Raw genomic sequence first — 27013 nt, 5'->3', positions numbered from 1 at the left:
GAAATTTAGAAAAGGGAGGAGGCAGCACATGGATACAGCCAATCCTGATACAACATAACCTAAACTGGGACAGCTGAGACTGCTGCCTGGAATCCAAAGACTCCACAGCACAGTGAGTGATGGGAGGGTGTCTTCAGTTTCCTGTACTTTATTTGGTTCAAGTGTGCATGAGGTCTGCTTTCTACTTTAGAGGACTTATCTCAAAAATTATAGAAATAATTTCAGCTGGAGAAAATTGACAGCTGTATCAGACAAATGGCTTTACTCATATTACTGGATTAAGACTGCAAGACTTGAACTTTTTTTTTCTTTTTAAGAAATTCAGATTTTTAAAACCACAATATTTGTTCTTCTGACAATGCCTTCCAATAATTCAGTGTAAAAGAAGTACATTATTAACTTCCTAAAAAGGAAAATATGTTCACCAGATTAAAAATAAAACCACACAGATAAAAATTATTTAGAGCATAGTCCAGTGCAAATAACTCAGGACCAAGACAGGATTCACTGACTGCCTCCACAGTGCTTCTTTCAATTCTGCCAGTTAATAAATAAAAGCAGATATGTATGTCCCCATGGAGCACTTGACACAAAGGTCTTAGAACAGAAGCATCACAATACAACACACAGTTCATGACTAGTGTCAAGAAAATGGGATCCATAAAAGAAAAAGACAAACATGAATCCTTGTTTTTAGTGAACAGTTTAAAAAAAAGAGAAAGATCAAAAGATGTGCATTCACTCAAGGTATTAAGGCAATGTCCTCATCAGAGTGGTTAATCAAGTGTCAGCAGCTATGTTTTATTTATCCTGGATATCAGTGGTTTTCCCTACTAACATACTTCAGATATTTAATCACTGCAGTCATTCAGACACAGCTAGAGACAGCTTTATTTTAAACAGCCTAAGTATTAAAAATCAGATTTTTTTTTGTTTAATTATTCTGTATGTTGCAGCCTAATTAATTTCAGATTAAACATTATGATAAATTTCATTCATGATGTCAGTAGCTTCCAAATTTACCCTGTATTTTCGAGAACTAAGTGTACTTAATTTCATACATTTCACATTGGCTAATAAATATTCAAAGCCCATATCCTATATATTGCACTTCAGGCTATCTTAATGCAATAAAGATAACCAAACCAGACCAGTGGATTTTACTAATGTCGTTGGAAAAATCCTGTTCACACTAATAAATGGCACAGCTGTGCATAGCTAATAAGACTTATTTTTAACTTAGGTCATCACACAAGGCAAACTGCAAATAGAAAGTTGGCTGCTCACTGAAAAAGATGTTCTTTTTACATAATGTTCCACTTCACCCATACGGACTCTCAATGAGAAGCACATCCCAGTGGTTCTAATGTGGTAGTAATTAGGTTTTAAAGAACAATCCACATCCTTCATAAGACCCATGTTTCAATTATTGCATAAAACTTTTACCATCCTCATTTATAGACTGATTAACTAAATGCAAAGTTTTATTTATTTTGAACAAAGCCAGCGAGTTAACAGCTGGACTGAGGACAAAGAACTTGTTTCTATCACTTCTAACTTGCAAGTTACTAATTACAAAGCTGTGGTTCTTGTACCAACTGACAGTCTGAAAAGGCAAGACTTCTTTGACCTGCTGTTAATTTATATGAGCCTAAAGAAAAACACAACACTTTTTTTTCTTTATGAACAACTGCTTTAATTGAAGATAAACCGGCTAGGAGTTCAGATAGCTACCCTTAGAGGAATTTATATTTCCTTCAGTTCTATACTTTTCCTACACCCGTTAATGCCATCCAGAACTAGCACAGTCCGTGGCACACACTGATCATGTCTACACATTCCCCTGCCATACAGGAATACCACACAACCTTAGCTGTTAAACAAGGCGGCCAAAAGAAGTTTGAGGTAAACACAACAAAAGTTCTCTCGGTATGAAAGCACTCAAGAGCTTTACTTATTGCCTGTATACTTCAGACTGTAGTGTCAATGTCCCATGTAACAAGAGCACTATTTCACTTTGAACTAAAAACAAGCAAAAACCAAATATGCTACAGCTTGGTACTTGGCATCCAATTCTCCTTATAGATCACACAGAATAAGACTTCAAGGAAAGGAGAAGAGTCTTAAAACATTCCAGAAAATTATTCCAGCCCTTGAGATAACTAAGCCAACTTTAAATGAAAAAAACAGGATGAATCAATGTGTGCATTTCCTTTACCTCTTGCATACAGAAAGTCTGAAAAGTGACTTCTAGTCAGATACTAAATTTCAAGATAGTAAGATGTTGATACTCCACATACTTTAATGGTACTATCATCTGTTACACAATTCAGCCACACTCATGAGGCTGCTGCTTGTGCTTCACATTTTCTTCTTGAAGTACATGGCTGTAAAAGACTCCTAAAAAGCTTCTAATTAAATTGAAATGGAAGAAGGGGCACAAGAGAGAGAACAAGGCTGCTGTTGCACAGTGAAAAATTAAGTTCATTATTTTGAGAACAAGCATCTTCCGTGCATTCTTCTGAAAGAGTAGTGAAGACAGATAGTTACATTAATAATAAAAAAGTGTAATGATGATGAAAGAAATTTAACTTAATATCAGTCCTATGGAGTGGAAAACCAAAAATTGTTCAATCATTTGCAAGCCACTGCAGACACAATATATAACTTTTAGAAATTATGTGTTACAGAGCCATAACTAAACTAAAAAAAACCAAAAAAAAAAGTAGAAGGCCCAAAATAAGTGAAATTTCAGAATCACTGTCAGAAGACAACAGTCTAGAACAGAAGTGCTCAGCAAGTTAGCTAACCAGAAGCCAGCAGTCAGTTTCTAGGGCAGAGAGCATTCTGGTTTTTTTCCCTGGGTATGAGATAGATGTCTGCACAAAATGAATCCCCCACACCTCAAAGAGTGGAAAGACGGTTACTTTTAGTTCTTTAAGAGGTGTTGAAACAGATTTGTAATTTGTTACAGTTTCTGCTGAAAGATAATTAAAAATTAATTTGTAGATTAAATATTCAAGTGTTTGACACTATGTGATCTCTGTGGCTACCTCAAAATCCATACACCTGAAATCACTTTAAAGTGCAGTCTGGTTGGAACCTAACTCCCAATTATTAGGATCATGTTTGAATACCCTTAAATCCCCCCTTCTACTTTCCAAATGTTTCAAATAAAACATAGAAACCTTAAAGGAAACACCATCCAGCATGGTTAGGTCTCCTAACCAAGTGACTGTGCTTTAAAAGATCAACAATTGTTTTTACATTATTGAAAACTTACAAAAACCCAAAAAAATTCAAAAAGAAAAATACTACTGTTCCTAATTCTAATTTCTGATTATTGTGCCTTTCTGTAAAAGGCAGAAATTTAGTGCTTGAAAAAACCCCCCACAAACATGAAACTGCCAAGAACGAAGTAACTTTATTTCACTGCAGTCAAAGCAATGCAGGTGAGCTTTCCTCCATGTCATTGTTTGCCTCCTGGGTTTCTGACATCATGAAAACATGTTCATTGCCAGCTGTATGACAAGGCACGCTACTAAAATGAAGCGCAAAAATAAATTGTGCAATTCAGCTTGTACGGGAAATAGGTCAGGAGTCCTTCCAAAAAGTGACATACAAAATGGCACAGGGAGGAATGATGGAAGATTGCTCTCATACCTTCCCTTCAGGTTTTCCAGTTCTCTGTGGTGAAGCATGCTTCTCTTGTGTTCTTCCATCTCCTTCAACATGTAGAAAAAAAAAATTGGTCAAAACAAAACAAAATGCTGTATCATATCTGAAAAGCTCATTTTTGTGAATTCTGCCTTGCACAAGGGTGTACTCTACTTCTGCAGGGCTGTAGTAGTTGCCATTCCTGTTTCTGTGACTATGAAAGCACAAGTAGGCACACCTGCAGGAAGTTATGTTACCTTTCCCAAGAAGAACACACGAGTCGTTAAAATTCAACACAATGGAAGCAGAATTTCAGCAGAAAATCAAATATCAGTCTATGTAGCAAAGTTTATTAGACTGATTTCTGACAAAACACTGTTGAAAATTATTTTAATTAGAAGTCTCATTAATACCATTCTTCAGAATCACAGTACTTAAAACAGTTTCCCTGTGCAATCTGAGCAGTTTCTCTGCAATTCTATTGTAAGACAGCTGTAAATTCACCATCATATACTATTTTACTTGGCTAGACACTTCAGAAACTGAGATGTCCATGTCAGTTAGCTGTTTACAGCAACCCTGATCTATGAACTACAGTACTGTTATAATTATTTGCTTTTGAAAGGGAGCTGCCAGAAGAGAAAAAACATTCATCACTCAGCAAAAGGAAGCAGTCCAGATGATTTAACTTTCCTTTGGTGTTTGAGCCAAAGTGTTCAGAAATCTTCAAAGACCAGATAATAATCACTATCCTCTCTAGCCCTTGAAGTCCTATCTGCAAAGGGAAAGGAACATCTTCCACCTTGAAGAGTTGTGTGAATTAAAACATATGGCACATCTCCACATGCCATGTATCTAAAACGTACATGAAGGTCCATTAAGAAACTCTCAGATTCAATGCAGATTTTGCATAAATACTCAGCACACAGAAGATGGACATCAAACTGACACACTAATGAAAACACATGCTGTGTTATGTGGAAAACACAATTCCATTTGGTTCTTCCATATGGAAGCACAGACCTTCCAAAAGGAATCTATAAAATTGTGTATTACAGTATTCTTCCCATGTCATAATCTACAGTCAAATATGTGTGAGTGCTTTTCACTTTAGCATCTTTATAAAATAATATAAAAAACCTCAAAGACCTCACTATTTTTAACATTCAGAATCAGGCATACTGCACAGCTCGCTTCAAGAAAGATACTCCAAAGCACACAGAAATATATTCTTTGATTTGAGATAGACTTAGGGCAATATATTCCTGGTAAAGGGAAACTGCACTTTGCACAATTTTAAAATGAAAGAATTTCTCATTCACATTTCATATTAATCTCTACTGATGCATGTCAAGCAATAATTATTTACCTTTTTTGAGTTGTACACAATGTGACATAATGCACATTTTCGTTGCTGAACCATGCTTATTACTCTGGAAATATCTTATCCCATACCTGCAAATAAAAACAATTTAAAAATAATCAACATTCAGGATTACTTGTTTCATTAATCTTACTAAATAAAGTAAGCAAAGTTACTGTTCATGAAAACTATTGTGCTGAGCTTAAGAGAATACATGCCTCTCATGAATAGTCAATAGTCTTCAAAAAAAAACATAAGGTAGTTTGAACAGTCATCTAAAACATCTATAATAAAAAGCAGATTTCCCTTTCTTTCATTTTGTTCCTGGTCATCCAAGACCTGGTACTCATTCAACAGTCAGAGATCTGTACAAATCCTCTTAGCTACTCAAATCAGATTAACAAAACACTTTTCAACTAGGCTGATGACAGGGAGATAAGGAATTAGGAAAACCAAGCAGGGCAAACTCAGATCTTTATTTTAGTGCACAGGGCCACTCAAGGAAGATATTTAAGGCCGTAGGAAAATGAAACAGAGGCCATTTATGATATCAAAGACCACTAGTCTTCAAGTTTTATTGATCCATTTACTCACTATAAAATAAAACCTGAAGTAATTTAAATTCAGTATTTTTCTCACTAGCCTTTGCAAGAAATGCACATATCCATGTACTTAAATACTCAATTTAGACAGCATTTTAACACTAATCTACTGAAGACCTGTATATATGCAAAAAAAGCAGCAGCAGGTCATAAGATGTCATTTGTATTTTATCATAATGTTTAACTCATAAGGAGGGCAATGAAATTAGAGTCTAGGTTATAATGCAAAAACAGATATGTCCGTTTAAATAACAGAGTACAATCTTTGCACTTTTCTTTCTCTTAAAATACACTAAAATGCACAATGATTGAGCATTATTGTAATATTTTATTGATTTGGCAGAGGCAGTTCCTCACCCTAAATTGAAAACAAATGCATTTTTTCAATACTCAGCATTTTGCTATCTGCACAGAAAAATACAAATCCTTTCAAATTTTGCTATCTTACATTAGGCAACTTCAGAGCTGACTTGGCTAATAGCACCAAAATTAACCTGCAAGAGCCTTCTTCAAGAACTCTACTTCACAACTGACCCCATAAAGTTAATTCTAGTTATTCAACATCAACCTTACCAGTGGTATCAAAATCTCTAAATCTGGTACTGACTAGAGGCTGTGAACAAAGGGCAGGAACAGGATTTTTACCAAATCCAGATTACCTAGAGTTAAAGCAGCTCTGATATTCAGTTGTTCTGTACAACTGAAAACAAAAATGAGCAAGTAAAAGGACAACCCTTTAAGTCCAAAATGTAATTCTTTGACAAATAACTCTTTCCCTACAGCTTTCCACGTCCATTTACACATAAGGTACCAGCATCTGTTGGGGTTAAAGGGGAGGAAACTGAGAGCTGCAATAGCACTTCCACCATTAGACAAGAGAGAAACAGTTTTCTCACTAAAAAAATCCACATCGCCATACTAAAACAAACACATTTAAAACACAACAGGAGATTCAGTCATCTTGTGTTCCCTAACCGCCATTCTTGATCTCCCTGAGATACCTGATAGTATTTAAATATGCATTTTCTAGCTTGATCACATGGGCACCTGATATATTTGAACCATTATAGCAGCTGTTTATTTTGACACATAAGCCCCAAAAAAGGTTTAAGATTATTCAAAACTTTGCACCAGCCTGCATATAAATTCATATGGTATCAGCAATGTCCATGCAAAAGCACCTGCCTTCAGGGAAGGTCAGGATTCAGAAACACTATCTTTCACAACAAATTATTTTGAAAAAGTTTATAAAGATCATAACTTGTTTTAAAGCATATTTCAACTGAGACAGCAGTTAAGGAAACTTTAAGCTAATACAAGTAGAGACAGAAAATGAGATATTGCAGACTCCTGATTCTCTAGTGAGTTATTAGATGAGTGTAATAGCACATCATCAATCTACTGTTTATACACAGATCTGTGCAGCTACAACAGATCTAAAGGAATTATTAATGATCATACACAAGTGACAAATGTTTAGATGCCTATCCAACATAGTACAGCTGGTTTAATGCAGATAATATGGAAGTACTCATGGAAAGTGAGGCTGCTAATCCTTGCACCAATTTCAGACACTTCCTTTTGCATTAAAATATTCTGTGCACCCCCAACATTCTTTGCTGGCACTACTTTGTAGTTCAGCGGAGGAATACCCTACACGTGCTCAAGATCTCCTTCAAGAGCACCCAAGTATTTACAGAATTCGTTCTGCACTGGGGTTAAAGCAGCACAGGACTTAAATCAGGAGAAGCAGGCCAGTTAGCACGGAACATTAAAAAACTTTCACCAGCAGAGCTAACATTACACCTGTTTTGGCTAATTAAAACATATAGTAACTATACACGATTACAGGAAGAGTTTTCGGCAAACTGCCCAATCAGCTGGGCATTACTTATGACAGAGTACTAAAAATACTGATAGAATTCAAATGCTATTGGATGTCACTATGAAAAGGGAAACTTTCTCAGTGGCATGGGCTCAGAAATAAAGAGATTCAGTAGATGTTACAGGGACTGGGAGAACACAGACACACATTCTATTTCCAGATCACCTCTTGACTTACAGTCTTACATAGATATAAACCACTTCCCATCATCTTTAGCTTTCTCCTAAATGCTGCTAAACCTATAAACACTGGGGTTCATTTTAATTAGGTACTTCAATTTTACTGTAAAAGAACTTCTATGAAGTATTTTGAGTAACATAATAAATCAAAGGCATTTCCTCAGTCACTATGTAAAATCAGCAAGAATCAGACAGCTTTTGAGCCATGTAGACACTGCATTTCATCTCATCATATACTGGTCTGTTCAATCTCAAAACTTCCATTCTTCATGAAGAAACTTCAGAAACAGAGCCCTCTCTAGATAAATGCAGGCATATTTGAATTCTCAAAAAAAAGATCCACATACTTTAAACTTCAACAACATTCAAGCTTTTATCAGCTTTAACACCTTGCACTTTTGAAATCCTCGGCTTGCTGTATAACATAGAAAATTACTTTTTATGGGACTTGAGCAGGAAAATGAGCTACTCTAAAAAATGAGCGAACTGCAAGCAAAGATAAGGTTTTGCCAAAAAAACCCCACCATCATATAAAAAGAACGTTACATGTTACAGAAGAAGACGTTAAGAGCAGAATGCAAAGCCTTTGAAACAAAGGAGATATTACATTCCCTCAAAATAGAAAGTTGTTGTAACCGTTCAATGGGTCATTTATTATTTGTTTGTTTTAAAAGGAAGGGATGTGCTTTACAACTGGGTGATGTAAACACAACTTGCCAATAGTCTGCACCTGTATAGAGCTTAGAAATACCACAGAGCTTTAATTAAATTAAGAAAGCCTGCTACAGAGACTTTAGAGAGCCCTTCTCACAAATAAAAATAGTCTACAAAGAAAATTAGGCATTAGACTACTTCCTGGTAGAACATCCATTTGTCCACAGTTATTCAACCTTACCGGATAACATACATTAAAAATGTACATCAAGATTAAATCTGCTACAGATTAGTGGCTGAACACTCTGACTATATAAAGCCACAAGTGCCATGGAGTGGGGTGTGCAGCCCGGCATTCCAGCTGCCTAGAAATCCTCAGGAGGCTTCAAAGAGATCAGCAGCGCTGGCCTGTCTAAAGGCCTGCCTAAGTGCTGCATGTCCCTACAGAGAGCAGTGGAAACTCAACACTTGAGAAGAACAGGAGGCTACAAATTCACTGTGCAGAATGTTCTGCAGCAACATGCTCAGCTCCTTGCAGAGATGTCATTCCTAGTGCCTCAGTGACTTCTGTCCTGCAGCAACCAGCTGCACACCCCAGCTGAACTGTAGAATAGTAATAATAATACTGAGCCCTGTGCTCCAATTTCATCACCTCCAGCAAAATTTACATGGAATAAAGCACTATCATTCACAGACTATCTTCTCTTCCAAGATTCATTGCCCCTCAAGCATCTGAATTTACCACACGTCCCCACTAGACAATAACTTCTATTAATTACCTTAACTCTCCTTCTGGGCACTAACTTTCCTTCTGAGATGTTGATCTGTGCATCCTAACACAGGCAACAAACAAAAACTTAAGGACTTAACTTTAGTAAGTCATGACTAACAGCATGATTCTCCCCCAGCACACTGTCAGCCACTAACTACTTTGTAGTTGGTTTCTTATTTTTACAGGGCAAAGGAGAAAACTATATTACACTCCAGAAGTTCAAATACTTATACCAGAAGTAAAGCTTTTAAGGTAAATTTCTCCCTGCTTTCCAGATTTAATTTTATCCATGTGACAGTCTAAGGGGTAGTCTAGACCCCTGAGCACTGAAACAGCACCACTAGACAGCAAATGGTATAACTGGGCAGACAAGTGCTTAACTGTTTTGACATTAAGCCAGGAAAGAAAAGTTATTTCACAGATCAAAGTTCTTTAAGCTCCTGTTTAAAGCAATAAAATTTACTTCACTATGTGGCCTAGAAAACATCTAGCAGAAACAGAGTGCTATCTCATAAGTATGACTGGGATTTTTACAACATACAGGGAAAGTCTGCAGGAGATAAGGACACCACAGAGAAATATCTTAAACAGACCTGCACAGGCACAGAACACCTGGCAGGAACACAGAGTTTTCACTGACTTCTATTTTTATTTCATGTAAGTCTAAGAACAGGGCACAGACCAGAAGAACATATACACTTTAACCCGCAACCAAATTGCATCTTTCCAAGTCCTATACATAAGCAATGGTAATAATCTCTTAATATACAAAGTAAGTTTTCCTTGCTGTAAATCAAGGTGATAATTTCTCTCTAGTGAAACTAAATGCCTTATTTCTTTCTTATTCATGAGAGCTTTTCACACACCTGAAGATTCAGGAATATATTCTTGCCAAACTGGAATGAAGAACTGTTCAGCATTATTACTGTATGCTGTCACTTAGAACACCTAAAATCCACATACCTGGAAATTCCACAAGCTGGAAAGCTTCTGTTTTCTCCCATACTCCCTACTAGGTTTAAGGCATATGCAAGTTTTGTTTTCTTCAGATATTTTCGTCAAACATCACATTTCCTGGGCTTATTGAAATAGCCATTTCCCTTTCCAAGCTGCCCAAAGCACTCTAAAAGGATTGTTCAAAACCGGACGTAGTACTTTGGCTAACACCCCTATTAGCACCCTTAGGAGAAGGGAGTTACCTGTGTATCCCTACTACTGTTACAGCCTCAAACACAATTGATAGTGACTGAGACAAAGTCTTACTAAAAAGCAACATAGCGATCCACAACATGTGGGCAAAACAACCCAATTAAATTTTAGGTTTAAATATCTAAAAATTTAAATGTTACTGTGACTCTCAAAAGAATTCACATTAGCTTATTCTGGTGACCTTGAGTCACTTTATAAAGGGTCTTCACTTTACAGACCCTTATATGAATGATAGAAATATCCAACACTTAATTTTACACTTTATTTCTGTAACATTAAGTTGTATCTTTTTTTCCCCCTTCCTAGGCTATTTAATCTCATTGTATCCTTCCCGGGTATTCATATGCCATCTCTTTCACTGATAAGTTAAGGACAAGGACTCAAAAGCCACACCAAAACAGATTACTCTATACATCCTATCTATTGCAGTTCCACAGAAACAGGTACCTGACCTTGTCAAAATAACTCAGACTCCCTAAGAAAGATCTGTATAGACACAAGAGAACAAACAGGGAGAGCATTCAGCAAGTAATTGGGCTTCTTCTATTTATAGTGTCATTACAGAGTATGAAGAATCACTGGAGGGTGTTTTGAAGCATTCAAACCAAGATACTCAAGTCACTATTCAATATAAAGAGCTTTCATACCAAGAAAAAATCAAGTTAAGGATCTCAAACATTAAGATAGTAGTAATTAATGACCAGGTAATAGAAATACAGGGCTCTGCCTAAATTGTCATATCTCTGTAGTTTGTCCCAGGGCTGAACACATGCAGCTCTACCACAATAGGATCCAAATGTAAAATAGTCTAGGACTTAATAAAAGAAACTCAAAAACCTTACATTAGAAATATAAAACACAGTTTTATAAAAACAAAACAAGCTACTTGTAAGATATAGTATCCACTTACTTTGCTAGAATCAGCTTGAGTCAGATAACACCTCAAATCTTATGACACCATCTGGTGGCAGAGTTCACAAAAGGTGATTACCAGATGTTAAAAAGAGTTTTAACAATTTAAATTTTATTCTGAAAAAATTTAAACTTTATTCTGGATATCTTACAATTTTTTTCTTTACAAGATAAGGTGAAAAGAACATGGATAGAAAAATACTTTCATTTTACCTAGATACTTCAAGTTGTATCTCTGTACACAATTTACGCATGTACGCATGTAGAGGATAGTGGCTGCTGTTGCCCTGTACTGGATTCACAATTCTGCAGGAATTAAGGTCTTTAGTTCAAGTATGTGACATTTTTGAACCTAGGGAATAGAAGCTACATGAAGTTTGGTCACAGTGACCAAACGGACTTAGGTAAAATGCAAACATACTTTGGGTAAAATCAACTGAAAATGCCAGAGTGTAGCACCCCTTTAGCTAACTTTACATACAAAAATCAGTCATTAGTGGAACACACAAAGTAGTGCAAGTGCAGCTGCCTTTTACTGTCAGTTCAGCTGAAGTCAAGCAAGGACTTTAAAAAAAACAAAACATAATTCAGTTGCTTTTAATAGGAGAGACTTCAGGATAGAAATCTATTTTCCCATGTAAAAAGTTACAGAGATACATTACATTGGTCCTTAGAGCCTGCAGTTGTAATCCCAAACACTGCAGTACTAATGAGAATAAGCTTCTAAACTTCTGCAAAGCCGTTAATCAAATTTTTGGAAGGCTTAAGTGTTTGGGTTTTTTTTTTTTTTAGGCCAGGATCTGTCAGTTCAGCAAAACAGCCAATTTGCTAAATACAGTAATTGAGGTTTAACTGAAAGAAGTAGCAAATACCTGAAGAACAGCAATAAGCAACAGAGATATAGGATATGCAAGCCTGGAAACTCATGCTGAAAACAAAGTCCACAAATTCTCAATTATCTTCTCTCTCTCTCAGGACACACCATCTCAAAACCTATCTGTTCTTTAAAGCTGCTTTCCTCAGGTGCAGAAGGGAAGGTGAAAAGGTTTATACTTGCATGAGAAGATTGTTACCAAACCTCCATCAACAAAGTATACTGAAGCAGGAACTTCAATGCTTCATGAGTGCTACTTGTATCCAAGGTTTCATAAACTTTTGCGAATTGACATTCACATGCACCCCCCGAGCAGTTCTTAATATAAATTTGGATTTCAACTACCCTGTGTGCAATGATGAATGATTGCTTACAAATACCTCATATTTCATCATACTATTATGACTTGTTTCACGCTGTCAGTCCCACTCCTTTTAAGTTAGCAGATATTTACCACTAAACTCATGCATGCTTTCACTACAACACATTTTTAGATATTGACTTATGAGGAAGGCAACTAAGCAACTCTGCACTCAGTTACACTTCATCCCCGGAAACACTCCTGGCAAGCACGAAGAGGCAGCAGGGCAGCTGCACACCTGGGACAGAGAGTCCTCCACCCCAAGCTGTTCTCCAGCAGGGCATCAAAGTGCAGGGATCCCTACAGCAATCGGGGATGCTCACAAGGCAAAGCGAAGCGCATGCCCGCCCCAAGGCGAGGAGCCCGCAGCCGCAGCCCCCCTCGGCCGGGCTCGCCCTGCTGCCCTCCACAGGCCGCCCACTCCGCCAGAGCCGGAGCAGCCCCCATCGCCCCCAGCTGCCACCGCTCTCCCCAAGCCCTCTGCTCCGTAGAGCCCCGGTACTCACGGATCGCACCCCTGCCCAGGCCAGCGGCCCGGCAGCCCATTCCCCTGTGGGACCGAGGAGGCCCGGCCAGCAGCGCCCCGGGTCCGGCCGCCCGCACGGCGACCGCACCGGGCCCACCCCGCAAGAGCGCGCGCGGTTTGGCGGGGGCACAGCGCAGCCCACCAATGGGCCGGCGGGACGCGGCCGCGCTGCACGCTGGACGGCACGCCTGCGTGCCCGCGGGGGCTGCCGGGAAATGCAGTCCTGGCGGCGGCGGGACCATCGTGGACAGCCGACAGGCGAACGAACTTCATGGCGAGGGCACCAGCACCGGCCAGCTGGGGGCATTTACCAACAGATAATGAAAATGGAGATTATTGTAGTTATGTCTAAACACAGCGCTTTAAACACGCATAGTGCTACGTGTTACCGTTCTACAAATCAGACGCTGCAGACGGCGGGTACCTCAGCAGCGAGATGCCGTGGACATCACGCCTGCCAGGGTGGCCGTGACTGGGAAATTGCTCCAGAGGCGATTTTTAAAGCAGGAGGAGAACGGCGCGGGTTGTGAGGTCTGCAGTAAGCCTTACTGACCGGGACCTTTCACGAGGCCAAAGTCCACAGGGACTTGGAGCATCCCGAGATACTGAGAGAGGCGGGGGAAACCAAGACCCAAGCTCTGAGATCGCAGCAGCAGTTCCACTGGAAGAGGGGCTTTGGATGCAGGACCTGATGCTGTGAAAGCTACCGGGTGTGCTTTCAGTGCTTACAGCCCGACAGCAGCCTCAGGGAAGAACTTATCCACACCTGAGAAGGAATATATCTCAGGAAAGGCTGCGCGGTTCAGCTGCAAAGGATAAGGTCAGTGATAGCGAGGAGCAGCTTTCCCTTTCTGCTCTCCTCTCCGCTGGTGGCAGAAGGGCGCTGACACTCATCGTCCTAGTAGAGAGTTAACTGGAGAAAAACCCCACCGATACAAATAGGGCCACTTCTGTACTGCGTTGTTTCCTGCCGCAGCTCCAGTAAGCACAGCGGGACCGCGGGCGACCACATGCACACCCACACCCGGCACTGAGACCCCCCACTCTTCAACGGGGAGGGAAGGAGGCGCAGCACTCTCGCATGGCGCCATGCCGGCTGTACACAGGCCTGTGTTCCGGCCGGTGCGAGGGCGCCGGGGGCGGTTCCTTCCCGCCGCCACCTTGGGAGTGGCGGAGGAGCGGGGCGGGCCCGGCCCCGCTTCCGGGGGCGGCGGTGACGCGTGCGGGCCGGGGCTCGGCAGCGGGGACGGGCGGGACATGGGAGCCTAAAGGGACGGCCCGGCCCGGCGTAAGGGAGCGGCGGCGGCGGCGGCTGTGGCTGTGCCGGTAGGTGTGTGACGGGCTGGGCTTTGGCAGCTCGCAGCGCCCCGGGTGAGGCGGCAGGCTGACTGATCCGGTTCGCGTCTTCCTCCGTGCCGCGTACCGCCCTGTGCGGGCGGGCTGTGGCTGTGGCTGCCGGGGGCCTCAGTGGGGCCAGGCGGGCCTGGCCCGCCGCGGTTGCCGTCCTGTATCGGCTGCGCGGGGCGCCGGGCCCCGGTCCTCCGAGCCTCCGCCTCAGCTGTGGGCTGCGCCCGCCCCCGTGTGCGAAGAGGCCTCGGGGGCTCGCCCGTAGCAGGGGCGGCAATGCCATGTCCAGGTGGTTTTTATTTGCTTGGTGAGAGCCCGTGAATTGCGCTGTTAGTAGGGCCCAGGAGAAAACCCACCTCTTGTTGCTTCTTATTAAGCTTATGTATTGTGTCCTGCTGCTTTTAGACTAATCTGTGTAAAATGCTGTAGTGTTTATGTAGTGAACAATAAGAATCGAAGTGCTTCTTGTGCTTCTTTCTCTTGTACCTCTCGATGCCCTTGGTGCTTCTGGGAAGCTACTAATGAGTCACTTTTATTTTTCTATTTTTTCACTTTTTTTCTCTTTCTGTTTCACTTAATGTGAAGTTAGCACATGACACTCTAAGTAAACGATCTAAGGGAACTTGGGAAATTTCTTTATGCAACCTCTCTAACTATTTGCCTTACTTTTTGTTTTGTTCTCTGAAAAAGGTTACTAGATGCTCAGTCTTTAGAACTAAGGGTGTTATTTTACTTCCCCTTCATAAACAAACGTGATTCTGTACTGTAGAGGGAACAGCTATGTTCCTATGTAGGAAGGTGTTTAGGGACAAAGGCAAAGCTACCTGTGATATCAACTGCTTGCTTGATTGATGCAATTGAGCACTTTCTTGCTTACTGGCAGTCTAGTAGCCAGTCTATATGCCTGACCTCCTCCACTCCGCAGTTTTTGAAGTAGGGGCACAATTATATAGCACAGCTTGTGTCTTTAGGAGAAATGGAGTCTGTAACTTAGTAAATGATCAAAGTTGGACTGTGAATTTGTATTGGTCAGTATGTGATTTGGAGGAGGTTTCATGAGGCTTTTTCAGGGGCAAAAATGAATTGCTGAGGTGAGAGTAGAACTGAGCACAGCGCACAGAGGAGGTGGCATTGGTAGCGCCTATTCTTTGTGCTATCGCCTCTGTGCAGTGTGTTCAGGAAGCTGATAAGGGAAAGCAGGAAGCATGCAGAGTAGTGTCTTGGTCCTGGGCCCTGGCCTCTTCCTCCAGGGCCACAGATGCTTTATTCATTTATCTTGTAGACATAATAATTTCTGGTGCTGATGCCTTCTGCCACCCTGTAATAGCTGGGCTGAATTTCAGCTAACTAGCAAGTAGGATAGGTGTTTGTGTTAAGGAAGGGTTTTAAAAACCCAACTTTTCTGTATTAGTGATACGAAGAATTTGAGAGAACAAAAAAACTCCATCACTAAACACAAAGATGTCTAATTTTGATCTTTGTGAGTATGCACAGGAAATTCATACTTAACATTCACATATCTAAGAATATTGTTTCATTAATTTTTCCATCTTTTGGGGAAAGGCAACAGCTCCCTTTACAAGAGAAGGAACTGAGAGCATCTGCAATCACCTGAGGCTGTACAAATTCACTGGCAACTAAAAATACATCTCATGAGATACTGGCTTCCAGTCAGTTGCTGCAACAGCTGGGTTGTATCAGCAGCTAGTTCCTATCTTTGTGGTAAGAGGGCATAAGCTGTATTTCTCAATTATACTTGTAGATGCACCAGATAGGCTCTTTCCTTCCCCCCCCTCCCCCCCCCCCCCCAGTTTACAAGTTATCAGTGAAAGAGGAAGGCAAGTTTGTGAAATTGATTAAAAGCATAACTTCACAGGAAAAGGGGTATGTGCAAATAGAGGACCTTCAGATACTGAGTAAGGAAGTAGTTTGATATGTAGCAAATGTAATGGTTATATCCATTTCTGAATTGCATTCAAAATTCTGAAAGGAATTAAGCCTATCAGAGGTACAAAACTGCTTCTTGCCAGCCAGAGATGCAAAACAAAAATCTTATTTGGAGTGGGTTTGTAAACGTGCCAGCAATCAAACAATATTGATCTGGTGCAAGTAGAGCTGTCTGGCTTCAGGAAACTTGTCGCTTTTGTCAGCCTCTCCCAGATGTGGACAGTGTAACTGGAGTTGAACAAGCACTTTATCAGCATTGTGGCACCCTGCAATTAATTTAAATTCATAAAGATCAGTAAGGGTTTTGAGTATTCTGGACAGCACAGCCTTCATGTGTTGTGGTGGTCATAAAGCAAGGAATTAAGTTTCCTTTTTTCCTAGAGACAATGACAAATAAGCATTAGAATTGCTTCTCAGCTAAGTGCTGAAGAAGAGCATATTTAAATAATGTAACTTGCCTACTATAGCTTTCATTACTATGGAAGTGTCTTATAAATCCCAGAAGATTATTGGTATTGAAAAAAACCTTAAAAATGCTGTGCAAAGTCACTGTTGTAATGGCTTCTGAAACTTGTCTGCATTGGAAGCTGAGTGTATTGGTATAAATAACTGGCTTCCAGTTGGCAAGTAATTCTGAATGGAAATGAAAATACTTGCAAGGAAAACTCTTAGTGGTGCAGTGGGGTATTTTAGGCCCATGAGAGAGACAACAAAAAAAGATTTTATGTTAATTTTCTACAGTGTGCTCTGGGAAGGTGGGTGGCAGAGGTGATCATGTTGTTGCTGGCTGCATACAGCAGTGCTTTAAGTCTTGAGGGTCTTTCCATTTAAATGCTTTATTACCTCCCCCCCAAAGTTTTTAATGTGCCTATTGTCAGGAAAACAGCCAGTGAACTGCTGTTGGATGAAGTGATGCTTCCGTAGCTCTCTGATCACAAGCGGGTACTTAAACCTGGGGACGTGGTCAGACAGGTCACCAAGGGGGTTCCTAACACTCAATTTGCTCCTCTCACACTATGAAAGTTCTGCCTTGGCAGGTGTTAGCTCTCAGTTCAGTAGCTGGGGACAGAACTCAGTGCTTGGGACTAATCCACCCCAAATGTGGCAGTGCCAGCAGTGCTTTTCCCAAAGAAAAATTTGCACTGTAGTTTCCCAGGATCACCCTCCTGCTAATAGAGACCAAGCCATAGCTCACATCAGTTTGTCACCTTCCAGCTTTCTCAAGTTAGACAAAGAACCCACTAAAATGCTTTCACTGCTCTATGAGTGTTGATTAACAAAATGAAGATCTCTAAACCAGTGATGCTTTGAATGGACAATGATAAAATCACCCCAAAAGTGCTTCTTGTGTCCCTCATTATTTTGCAATAACTTTGTTTTGTCTTTCAGTCCTCTCCAACCTAAGAACTTCACATAGGAGAGTGAATTGAAAGTTTTTCAGGGTTTTTGGAGCCATGACTAAATGGATAGTAAGTGGGAAAAAGGCTGTGCAGACATAAGTTTGTTTCCTCTTGTCCAGGAGATAGAAGTAACTTAAGCTTAATCCATCCTCAACTGGCTTGGGCAGCAATGTTGTAGTTATGATATGTATTATAGTGGTGAACTTACAGGATGACTTAGCCCAACATGAGTAGTCTTGTAAAGAGATCTAAAGCTTCAGGTTGGAATTGGAATTTCAAAGAACTCTTTCTATCTTGTACAATCTCCCAAATAAAGCATAGCTGTAAAAATTTGATGGCCATGTGTTTATTTCCTTGCTTCTCTGGTTTCTCAATCTTCCTTTTTATAAGGCAGTCATAGTTAAGGTAATGAATGTGTTGTAATTTGTTTCCTAGTAGAAAGGTTTAATGAGCCCAGTTATCTCAAGAAAATACATTTTTGTAGCAAGTTTAGTTTTGCATACTCTGCAAGTACCAGGCCTTCCTCTGAAAGGGGCAGAAGGGGAGTTGTACTGAAATGTGTTCAACTGAGCAAATACTGCAGAAAACTGATAAAAGAAAGTAAACAAAGCTGACATCACATCCTTCCTTAAAGGAGTACTGCTTTGTCTTAAGGTACTTTAGATTCTTGTTTAAAGTTTGCCCATCTAGAAAGAAAATTAAAAATAGCAGAATATTGATATAATTATGAAATATCTTCATAGGCTGTTGTTTTTTTTTACTTTGGTTATTTTGTGGCTAGGATTTTGTAAATGGTAGGGGAAGGAAGGTGAAGAAAATGGACATTGAGCATCAATGTTAAAATAAATGCTTGCCTTAGCAAATATTATCATAACAAATGTTATCTTAACCATATCACATTTTTTCTCTCTGTATATTTTGTCTTTATTGAGTAATCTTAATGCCTTATAAATTTTCTCCTATACCATTAATATTGGAGTAAGATACCTCCAAGGATGTTTTTTGATTCCTAGGCAGAAAGATGGGTAAACAAGTCTCCTTTCTGTATGTACGTATATTGTGCTCTGTTGGAGCAGCTGAGTTACTTCAATACAAATGGCCTCATCTTGGCTGTTAAAATTTCTTTTGAGGTATCTTGCATGAAGGGCACCTGCTGTGTTCAACTATTCCACTTAGGCCTGTAGCTATTGAGTCTGTATTCATGTCTTTGGAAACAGCCTATTTTGGAAATATTTTGTTTGTTTTAAATTAGTGTTGTGTGCTTTTTAAATTTTTTTTAAACTGCCATGTGGTGAGAAGTTTTTATTGCCTAGAGAATGTGTTTTTCTGTTCTGCCTTATGGCACTAATTGCCTCTGCAGAGGTACCATGTAGGTTGTGCCTGTGCTTGCAAAAGCAGTGCTGCAAACTAACAGGAATAAAACTATGGGGTTTTGGAGTCTAATGCATTTGGCTTGGATATTCAACTTTAAACAGACATTATAACCATACTAATTCAAAGAGCATGCTTTCTTATACCTGTCTTAAGGAAATCTTAATATGTCTTGTTTTATATACTCTAATGGTAATGTCTGAAAAGTGAAGGCAGATAAGTTTGCCAGGAAGTTGAAAGAAAGAAATGTTCTGTCACTTTTCAGTGACATAAGACCTCAAGAAATTATCAGAAAAGCTCAGCAAATAGCTGGACCCTTCATCTATGATAAAGGTTGTCAGAACATTTCTCTTAACCAAGTGTTCTGAATGGTTTTACTTAGCTTACTCACACAGGTCATACCCTCACAATTATATGAGTCATCACTTTAAATTATGGTTTCATGTCACAAGAGGCAAAGCACTGCAGGTGTCCAAATATGAGCATCAGAAGATAAGCACATGCATAACTCAGCTTTGAAAAATCCTGGAAGTAACTTTTTTTCCCTCTGTCTGCTGTGTTGGAAGGGTTTTTCCTCCACATCTTGAAGCTGGATTTCTTGATTGTTAGGTCAATTTATAAACAGTGTCAAGACTAAATACTATTAGGGCAAAAGTGAGTGGAATGCTGTGCATTTCTATAGAACTTCTTGCTGGCTGCCACTGGAGCTACTCATAAAGATGTGAGCAAGCTAGGTGAACACAAAGCCTGTCTGTCAGCTGTTAGAACTGGTTCACTGATGACACAAAGCTGGGAGGAGTGGCTGGTACCCCGGAGGGCTGTGCAGCCCTTGAGAAGGACCTCAACAGGCTGGAGAGATGGCCAGGGAAGAACTGTCAGAAATCCAACAAAGGCAAGTGCAGGGTCCTGCACAGGCTGGGGCTGACCTGCTGGAGAGCAGCTCTGCCAGGAGGAACCTGGGGGTTCAGGTGGGCAACAACTGAGCCAGCAGTGCCCTTTGTGGCCAAGAAGGCCAGTGGGAACCTGGAGTTCATCAGGAAGAGCTCTGCCAGCAGGTCAGAGGTGATCCTGCCCCTCTGCTCAGCCCTGGTGAGGGCATATCTGGAGTGCTGTGTGTTCTGGGCTCCTCAGAACAAGAGAGACATGGAGCTCCTGGAGTGGGTCCAGCAAAGGGCTAGGAAGATAATTAAGAGACTGGAGCATCTCTCTTACCAGGAAAGGCTGAGGAAGCTGGGCCTGCTCAGCCTTGAGAAGAAACCATGGAGAGGGGACCTCATCAGTGTCTATCAGTGTCTCAAGGGAGGGTGTCAGAGGATGGAGCCAGGCTCTGCAGTGGTGTCAAGCAACAGGACAAGAGGCAAAGGACAGAAACTGATGCACAGGAAGTTCCACCTGAATATGAGGAAAAGCTTTTTCATGGTGCAGATGACTGAGCACTGGAATAGGTTGCCCAGAGATGTTGCTTAATCTAATTCAGTGAAAATAGGTACTTTCCTCCCTGTCTCAGGTTTACTGGTCCTTAGGTGTGCAAGTCAGCTTGAAGAGTGTTCTCAAATTCAAAGCTGGGACTGCCTCAGATAAACCTTATCTGAGGAAAGGAGCTTAAGCCTGTTAATGAAAAGATAATTTACTGATTATACACTGAAATTGGACTACTGAAAACAGAGTTAGAGGCCTTGTATGAGAATATCTTGAATTTTTTTTTATTTAATGATACCAAAAGCTAACATGCACTGACATCTACTTTACAGAAATCTCCTAGAGCCATAGTCTCAGGCTATGCTAGGTGCTGAAGACCAAACCTGCTGAATGTTCTTTAAATCTTTAAGTACTTCAACTGTAAGGGATTTAGGTGTCTTGATTTCAGTTCACCATCAGAGTAATGCACACTTCTTCTGAAGAGCTGTGGGGTAACAGCTGGGCAAATCTGCATAAATTTAACTTCCTAGGAGCAATTACTTTTGTTAGATATTCTAAAATACTGATCTTGTAGGGGAAAATTAGTGAAGTCAAGCAGGATGTTTGGAATTATATCCATGAGTACCGTGAACTTAATTGCAACCTACTCATGTGAAAGATCAAGGAGTAATTTAAAATTAAGGGGGAAAATTTGGTGGGGGGGGATATCCTCTTATTTCTCAGCTTATGTGCTATCTCATTAAATTCTTGTGTAGCTTGTGAGCTCTGTTTTCCCATTGCTAGGAGTGATGGTTTTATTACCATTCCTCCAACAAAAATGCAGATTCTTAACTCTGAAAAACCTGTCTCTGATAGGAATACGCTTATTGATGGGATTGCTAATTCATCTTGTCTTCTAGGCAATATATATATCTTCTGTTTCTAACAAAAGGTAGATCATGGTGTCTTGGGACCTCAGTTATCACCCTGTGCTTATTATGAGAAAGATAGATCAGAAAACCTTTGCTACAGTTTCAGACATACCAGTTAAAACCTTTGTGGATCCTTTTGCATTTGAGGAATTCACCATACAATAACAACAACCATTTCTAGAGTCTTACTTGGGATCATTTTAGGTGGTGTTTTATCTGTGAAAATGTTTCTCCTTTTTCAGATATTTAAATTCTTTAATGGAAATGGAAAGAACACTTAAAGTTTTTACTAATAACTTAAATGTCTTAATAAATTTATTTCTAGATTACTGGGCAAACTAATGTGTTTCTCCAGCATAGAGAAGTTTATTATTTTAAGACCTTATTTCCTATTTTTTACCTTACTAACCATAGAATTTTTTCAAAAATGTTTAGGAAGCCAAATCTTGGAAAAAAACGTTCTTCATATACTGATTGTTCCTATATTTCTTTTAGCTCCTCAGTTAGGTCACATCAGGTGAATAATTATTTTAGTGTCTTCTAGTCCTAATGAGATGTTTTACTATGCAGAATGAAATGTATAGGCTCTCATTCTTTGAACTATCTTCTACTTTCAACTCAAAATACTGATGAAATGATAATTCTAATGCTTACTTGGTATCTGTTGTTACAGGGGGAAGGTTCTCTTTAACGTGATTCCTTACAAGTAGTATTTCCTCATCATGGATGAGCTATCACCTGAAGAAATTCAGCTGAGGGCCAACCAGGTCACTGATGAGGTAAATATTATAGGAAGACATCTGGGATTACAGTATTTGCCTAACAAGATCAGAATATCTTTTAAAAAAAATACGGACCAGGATAATGATTCTGCAAGGTTATAGCTGAATGTTTTAAGTTTACACTTTAGTTGGTGAATACTGGAGTGAAGACTACTCCTAAAAAGAAGAATTGAGTTTTAACTGCTGAATTTTGAAGTCACTTTACTGAGTACTGATCAGCCAGTTGTGATTACTGATATGATAGAATTTGGTTACCTACAGCATTGTAATTCTATTGATACTTCATGGCTTTCTTATTTAACTAAAATTCATTTGAATATGTAATCTTTTTTAAGACTTTCCAATGGGATAACAAAAATAAAAGCAAGGACTAAAAACAGAAAATCTAATGTGCTGCCAATATGTTGTAGCATGTATTAAATATAGAACAGGTGATGAACTGTTGGTGTACAAGGTGTATACTATTGCCTTACTACAATGAACTGACAGAGAAGACTTTCAGATACTAATGTGTGTATAAGTAATTAATGCACTCATTTTAAAATTCTCTTTCTAGTCTTTGGAAAGCACAAGGAGGATTCTTGGCTTGGCCATTGAGGTAAGAAAAAGCTTTTGAATTCTCTGGATTTATGAAGTATAAAAAGTGTCATGGTAACTAATTTTAAACAGTTTTTTGTCTTTCTCAAGACACACTTCATCATTAGAAGTTGCTGCCTTAATTGAGTAGTAGCATTAGAATGACATAACCTGCATGATTTTCACATTCTATTAGATTACAGAAGAATCAATATCCTTTTTACCTGTTTTAAGCAAAAGGATCTGATCTTCAAATGTTACAGATTAGTTGTAAAAAGTCTTCTGATGGTCAGTTACGTCTTTGGCTGCTGAAAAATTTGCTTTTCATAACATCTTTCGTCTGTATTTCAGCTCACTGTGAACAGTTTAGAAATGTTTCAGTACTGAGGACAGTAGGGGTCAGCTGGGGGGGGTGGTAGAGTATGACTGCTCTTGGTTCAAACAAGTAATTCTACATATTTCTTACAATCTGCTCATCAGTTTTAACTGATAAGGAAACTCTTAACACCCTTTTACATTATTTGAAACAAATCTGTATTTGGGTTTATCAAAGTGAAGTTGTATGAGGAATCTACTCCTCTGCACAGTTCTGGTTGCTGAAGATGCAGCTGTTAGCAGTAAGGCATTTGATCACTGTAGCCTGATAAATCCTTCACACACAAGCATTAAGTAAATGTCATGAGCCAACATGATTTCTCTTGGCATCGTAGTTTCCTGATTCATTCTGTGCTGCCAGTTTATAGTAAAGCATGGGTGCAACTTGCATGCTAGATCCAAGACACTGAGCTTACAGTCAGTGTCTTACTGTCTCTTATACTACAGCAAAGAGCTCTGCTGTAGTATGTTCCTCTCTGCTAAATTCTTAGAAATTATTTTGCAGGCTTTGTTTTGCTTGCTTTGATTCTGGCTCCCAGGACTAAAGGCCTTGTAAGCCCTTTTGAAGGATGTAGAGATGAATGAACCAAATGCTGGTTCTCAAAATGAAGCACAGCTAGGTTTGCTTTTCTAGCCAGATGTTGTCACAGTTCAATCTGAGTATTACAATAAATTTTATCATCTTTTGTAATGTAAGAAAAACCTCACAAAAATACCATAAAAGCCCCACTAATTGAGATAGGCTGATAAGCACCTTACCTGTTACACTAACATAGCTGGTAACTTGAGACTTCTAATAGCTTTACTACAGAAATTATTTTGTTGTATTATAATCTTGGCTGATCAAATTTACTATCCAGATCTTCTGATTTTGCACTGCAGTCTCATTTTATATGTGCAACTAAATTTCTTTCTGCAGTCCCAGGATGTTGGCATCAAAACTATTACCATGCTGGATGAGCAAGGAGGTAAGTTCTTCCCTAACACTAAAAATCAACATTAGAATGTAACAAATGTAAGAAAATAACTATCATAGAAGAGTTGTTGCTGAAACTAAAGGCTTATTATTAAAAACTATTTAAGTGAAAATGAGATTTCCTACTTGGTTATTCCTAGGTATTTGTAGTGTTTAAAATATGTTTTAAAGTAGTTAAGAGGTAATGATAGTTACAATGTAACACAGCTCTGCTACAGAAACTGCTTTCTTTCACTATGGCATGAATGTAACTAGCTGCATTTATTCTAAAAGTAGCAATAGAAATGGTGCTCTAAGGATGGGGAAGGTATTTGCAAAGTAGTAACCAAAACTTCTCATTGAATATCTTTCTTAAAAATTAGAAAAAAAACCTAGAAGGCAGGAAAGAAAAAAGTCAATAGTCTTTATAAAAAGATAGCACTGAAACTTCTTCCTGCTATAAAGAGATGTTAATTTTGCCCACTTCTCCCAGTCCATGTTTAGTCAGGTTACCTGTTTCTCTTCTAGAACAACTAAATCGTATAGAAGAAGGCATGGACCAGATAAACAAGGACATGAGAGAAGCTGAGAAGACACTGACAGAGCTCAACAAATGCTGTGGGCTCTGTGTCTGTCCTTGCAACAGGTCAGTTATACTGGTACTTGGGCCTAGAGTTCCAGAATATTCCCAATATTAACTAATTAAAGAGCTAATTAAAAATGCTGAATGTCAAAAATGGATTGTTTTGATAAGTAGAGCTGCATCCTTTTAAAATTGTATGAGAGAAACTAAAGTTAACTTATATCTAACCAAACATTGTGCCCCTTTTACTGTAAATATAGCTGCTATATAGCATCCTGCATAGTTCTGGCCTAATCTATTTAAGGCTTCTATTTAGTAGAAGATAATTGATATCCATGCAGATAAGGCCAAATTGAACTGCAAATAGCTATATGTAAGTGCCTGTCTCTTAGAAATTTGCTTCCAAAAATAATTTTTTCACAAAATACTTTTGTACTAATTTAAAAGCAAGACAACTTATTCATACTTTAGGGAGAATGAGACTAGGAGAACAGAGCAGACACTGGTGTTAAAGCTTTAATCTTTTCACTAGTGACTATGTAAATTCTTGCAGACCTGCTTCACATTGCTTTTATAACATCAGTTTTATGGCTGCCATATCTAAATCAGTTGAGTAATCTAATCTTTAGTATGACACTTGATTTGTACTTTTAAACAAGTAAACAGCCTGAGCAACGTCAGAATTATTTCTGATGGTGTCCTCGCTTTAAGTAGTAAAGTACCAAACTGTGTGTGTTAATTGGATGTGATCATAACCCTTCCAAATGGAGGCATAAATTGAGTATAGTGACTGAAGTGATCAGTGCGTGCATTTGTTGGTTTTTGCTCTTTAGCATGAACAAAATCAATTATCATTCAATGGAGAAGTAGCAGAAGTTTAGGTATATATTCCTTGGAGTAGCTAAGTCTGTTTAACTAAGAGAATAGCACTTAGAGGGTCATTTAGGATCGATGTGAATGTGACTTCTAAGGCTGAAAGTCTCAGTGCTTTAGTCCCTTGAAAATGCAGATGTCCTGACTTCTGGATAGATGTGCTTACTGCTATATATTAGTTGGCTCAAGCTGGTGGACTTTGAGCATTTTGACACACTCAGTCTTTGTTTTCTGTAGTTGATAGTCTTATTTCACTGAAGCTAAGCAGCTTATTGACACTAAACAAGCTCAGAATTTGTGAACTCTTGTGGCACTCCAAGTACACAGATAACAAAAACAGAAGTAGTTGTGTACCAAACTGGACAGTAATGTATAGAAAAAAAATGGGTAAGTAGAAGGCAGCAAAGAGTGAGTGTCTTTCATATATCTACTGGTACACCAACCCTTTCTCAATGTTAGATTTATTTGTCAGTTACCTCCACAGCTTTTCATATTTTTCATAAAAGCATAAAGCAATATAAGCTAAATCAGAACACTTGCGGAGTTACTGGTTTTTTTTAATATCTCATAGGTTTAGATTATTTATAACAGCTTTGTGAAAATAAAAAATACTGTTATACAATCTATGTACTATTAACAATTTACCTTTTTGTTGATCTGTACTACTTTCTTCTCCATTCTTTCCTAACACTGATGCTTGCTTTCTAAAAATGAAGACTAGGATAAGAAGCTGTATTCACTTAAACTGGTGAAAGTGGATTTTAGGACAAGGTCAGTGTTAGTAGTGCAGATGCATATTTAACCAGCTGTCTGAAGTGATGTTCTATTGCATTTGTGCTTGCATGTGCATGATGTCTGTCTGCATGTGGTTCTCCTTGTGATTGTGATGTTTTGTAATACTGACATGAATAGAGAATGTCCATTATTACAGAGGGTATTATTAGCTGTGGAAATGGTGAGCAACTGCTTGAGCCATTGCTGGTTTGATAGGTTGTGTGAATTGCCTTAGTTTTGCAGAAATGAAACTTGAGAAATGTGAAATGTGTAGTAATTTGAAAAACAGCTCTTAAAAGCAGGTGGTGAGATGTTTTCTTCTTAACTGGGCTTATTTTGAACAGTAATTCTTTTTCTGGCTGTCTAATTCACAGGTGCAACTAGTCCCCAGGTCCCTTGTTTTTTGTTAATGAAGTCCTCACATGTGCCTCTGGCATCTACGACTTTGTTCCTCCAGAAGCAAATCATACAGAGATCTCTTCCATTTATGGCTTTAGTATAAATGAGATCAAAATACAATGCTCAATCTAGTTGCAGTAAACTTAGACATCTTTAGGCCTGTGTATGTACAAGGAGCTAGAATTGACTAGTTTAGGTTTCTTCAGGGTTTTGTTGGGTGCAATATTTCCACTATTAACAGCGAAATTATTCTATTTTTTCCCCTCAATATGTTCATTTTAGATTACTTCTTGTAGGATGTGACCTA

General features: G+C 39.2%; 2 protein-coding genes across 7 annotated transcripts in view; one reads left to right on the top strand and one right to left on the bottom strand.

The window, feature by feature from the left end:
* Positions 1-13150, bottom strand: part of ZNF106 (zinc finger protein 106) — a 40285-nt gene extending 27135 nt beyond the window's left edge. For 3 of the 4 annotated variants that reach the window (XM_026794037.2, XM_074542971.1, XM_026794043.2), the window contains exons 1-3: positions 12975-13150; positions 5027-5112; positions 3664-3725 (exon numbers count right to left, since the gene is read on the bottom strand). In XM_026794037.2, coding sequence (XP_026649838.2) covers positions 3664-3725; positions 5027-5080 — 116 coding nt within the window. In that variant the 5' untranslated portion in view covers positions 5081-5112; positions 12975-13150. The remainder of the gene's footprint in view (positions 1-3663; positions 3726-5026; positions 5113-12974) is intronic. The other variant, XM_014268023.3, reaches the window with a different exon arrangement.
* Positions 13151-13213: 63 nt separating this feature from the next.
* Positions 13214-27013, top strand: part of SNAP23 (synaptosome associated protein 23) — a 23992-nt gene continuing 10192 nt past the window's right edge. Inside the window, exons 1-5 of one of the 3 annotated variants that reach the window (XM_014267695.3) lie at positions 13214-13814; positions 22063-22168; positions 22728-22769; positions 24042-24090; positions 24606-24723. In XM_014267695.3, the coding sequence (XP_014123170.1) occupies positions 22112-22168; positions 22728-22769; positions 24042-24090; positions 24606-24723 (266 nt within the window). In that variant the 5' untranslated portion in view covers positions 13214-13814; positions 22063-22111. Of the gene's footprint in view, positions 13815-14162; positions 14325-22062; positions 22169-22727; positions 22770-24041; positions 24091-24605; positions 24724-27013 lie in introns of those variants that run through there. The other 2 variants (XM_005479994.4, XM_074542980.1) reach the window with 2 other exon arrangements.

The sequence above is a fragment of the Zonotrichia albicollis genome, chromosome 6 (assembly GCF_047830755.1).
Source record: "Zonotrichia albicollis isolate bZonAlb1 chromosome 6, bZonAlb1.hap1, whole genome shotgun sequence".
Taxonomy (NCBI): domain Eukaryota; kingdom Metazoa; phylum Chordata; class Aves; order Passeriformes; family Passerellidae; genus Zonotrichia; species Zonotrichia albicollis.
Note: the sequence above shows the minus strand (reverse complement) of the source record. Positions and strands in the feature narration are given on the sequence as shown.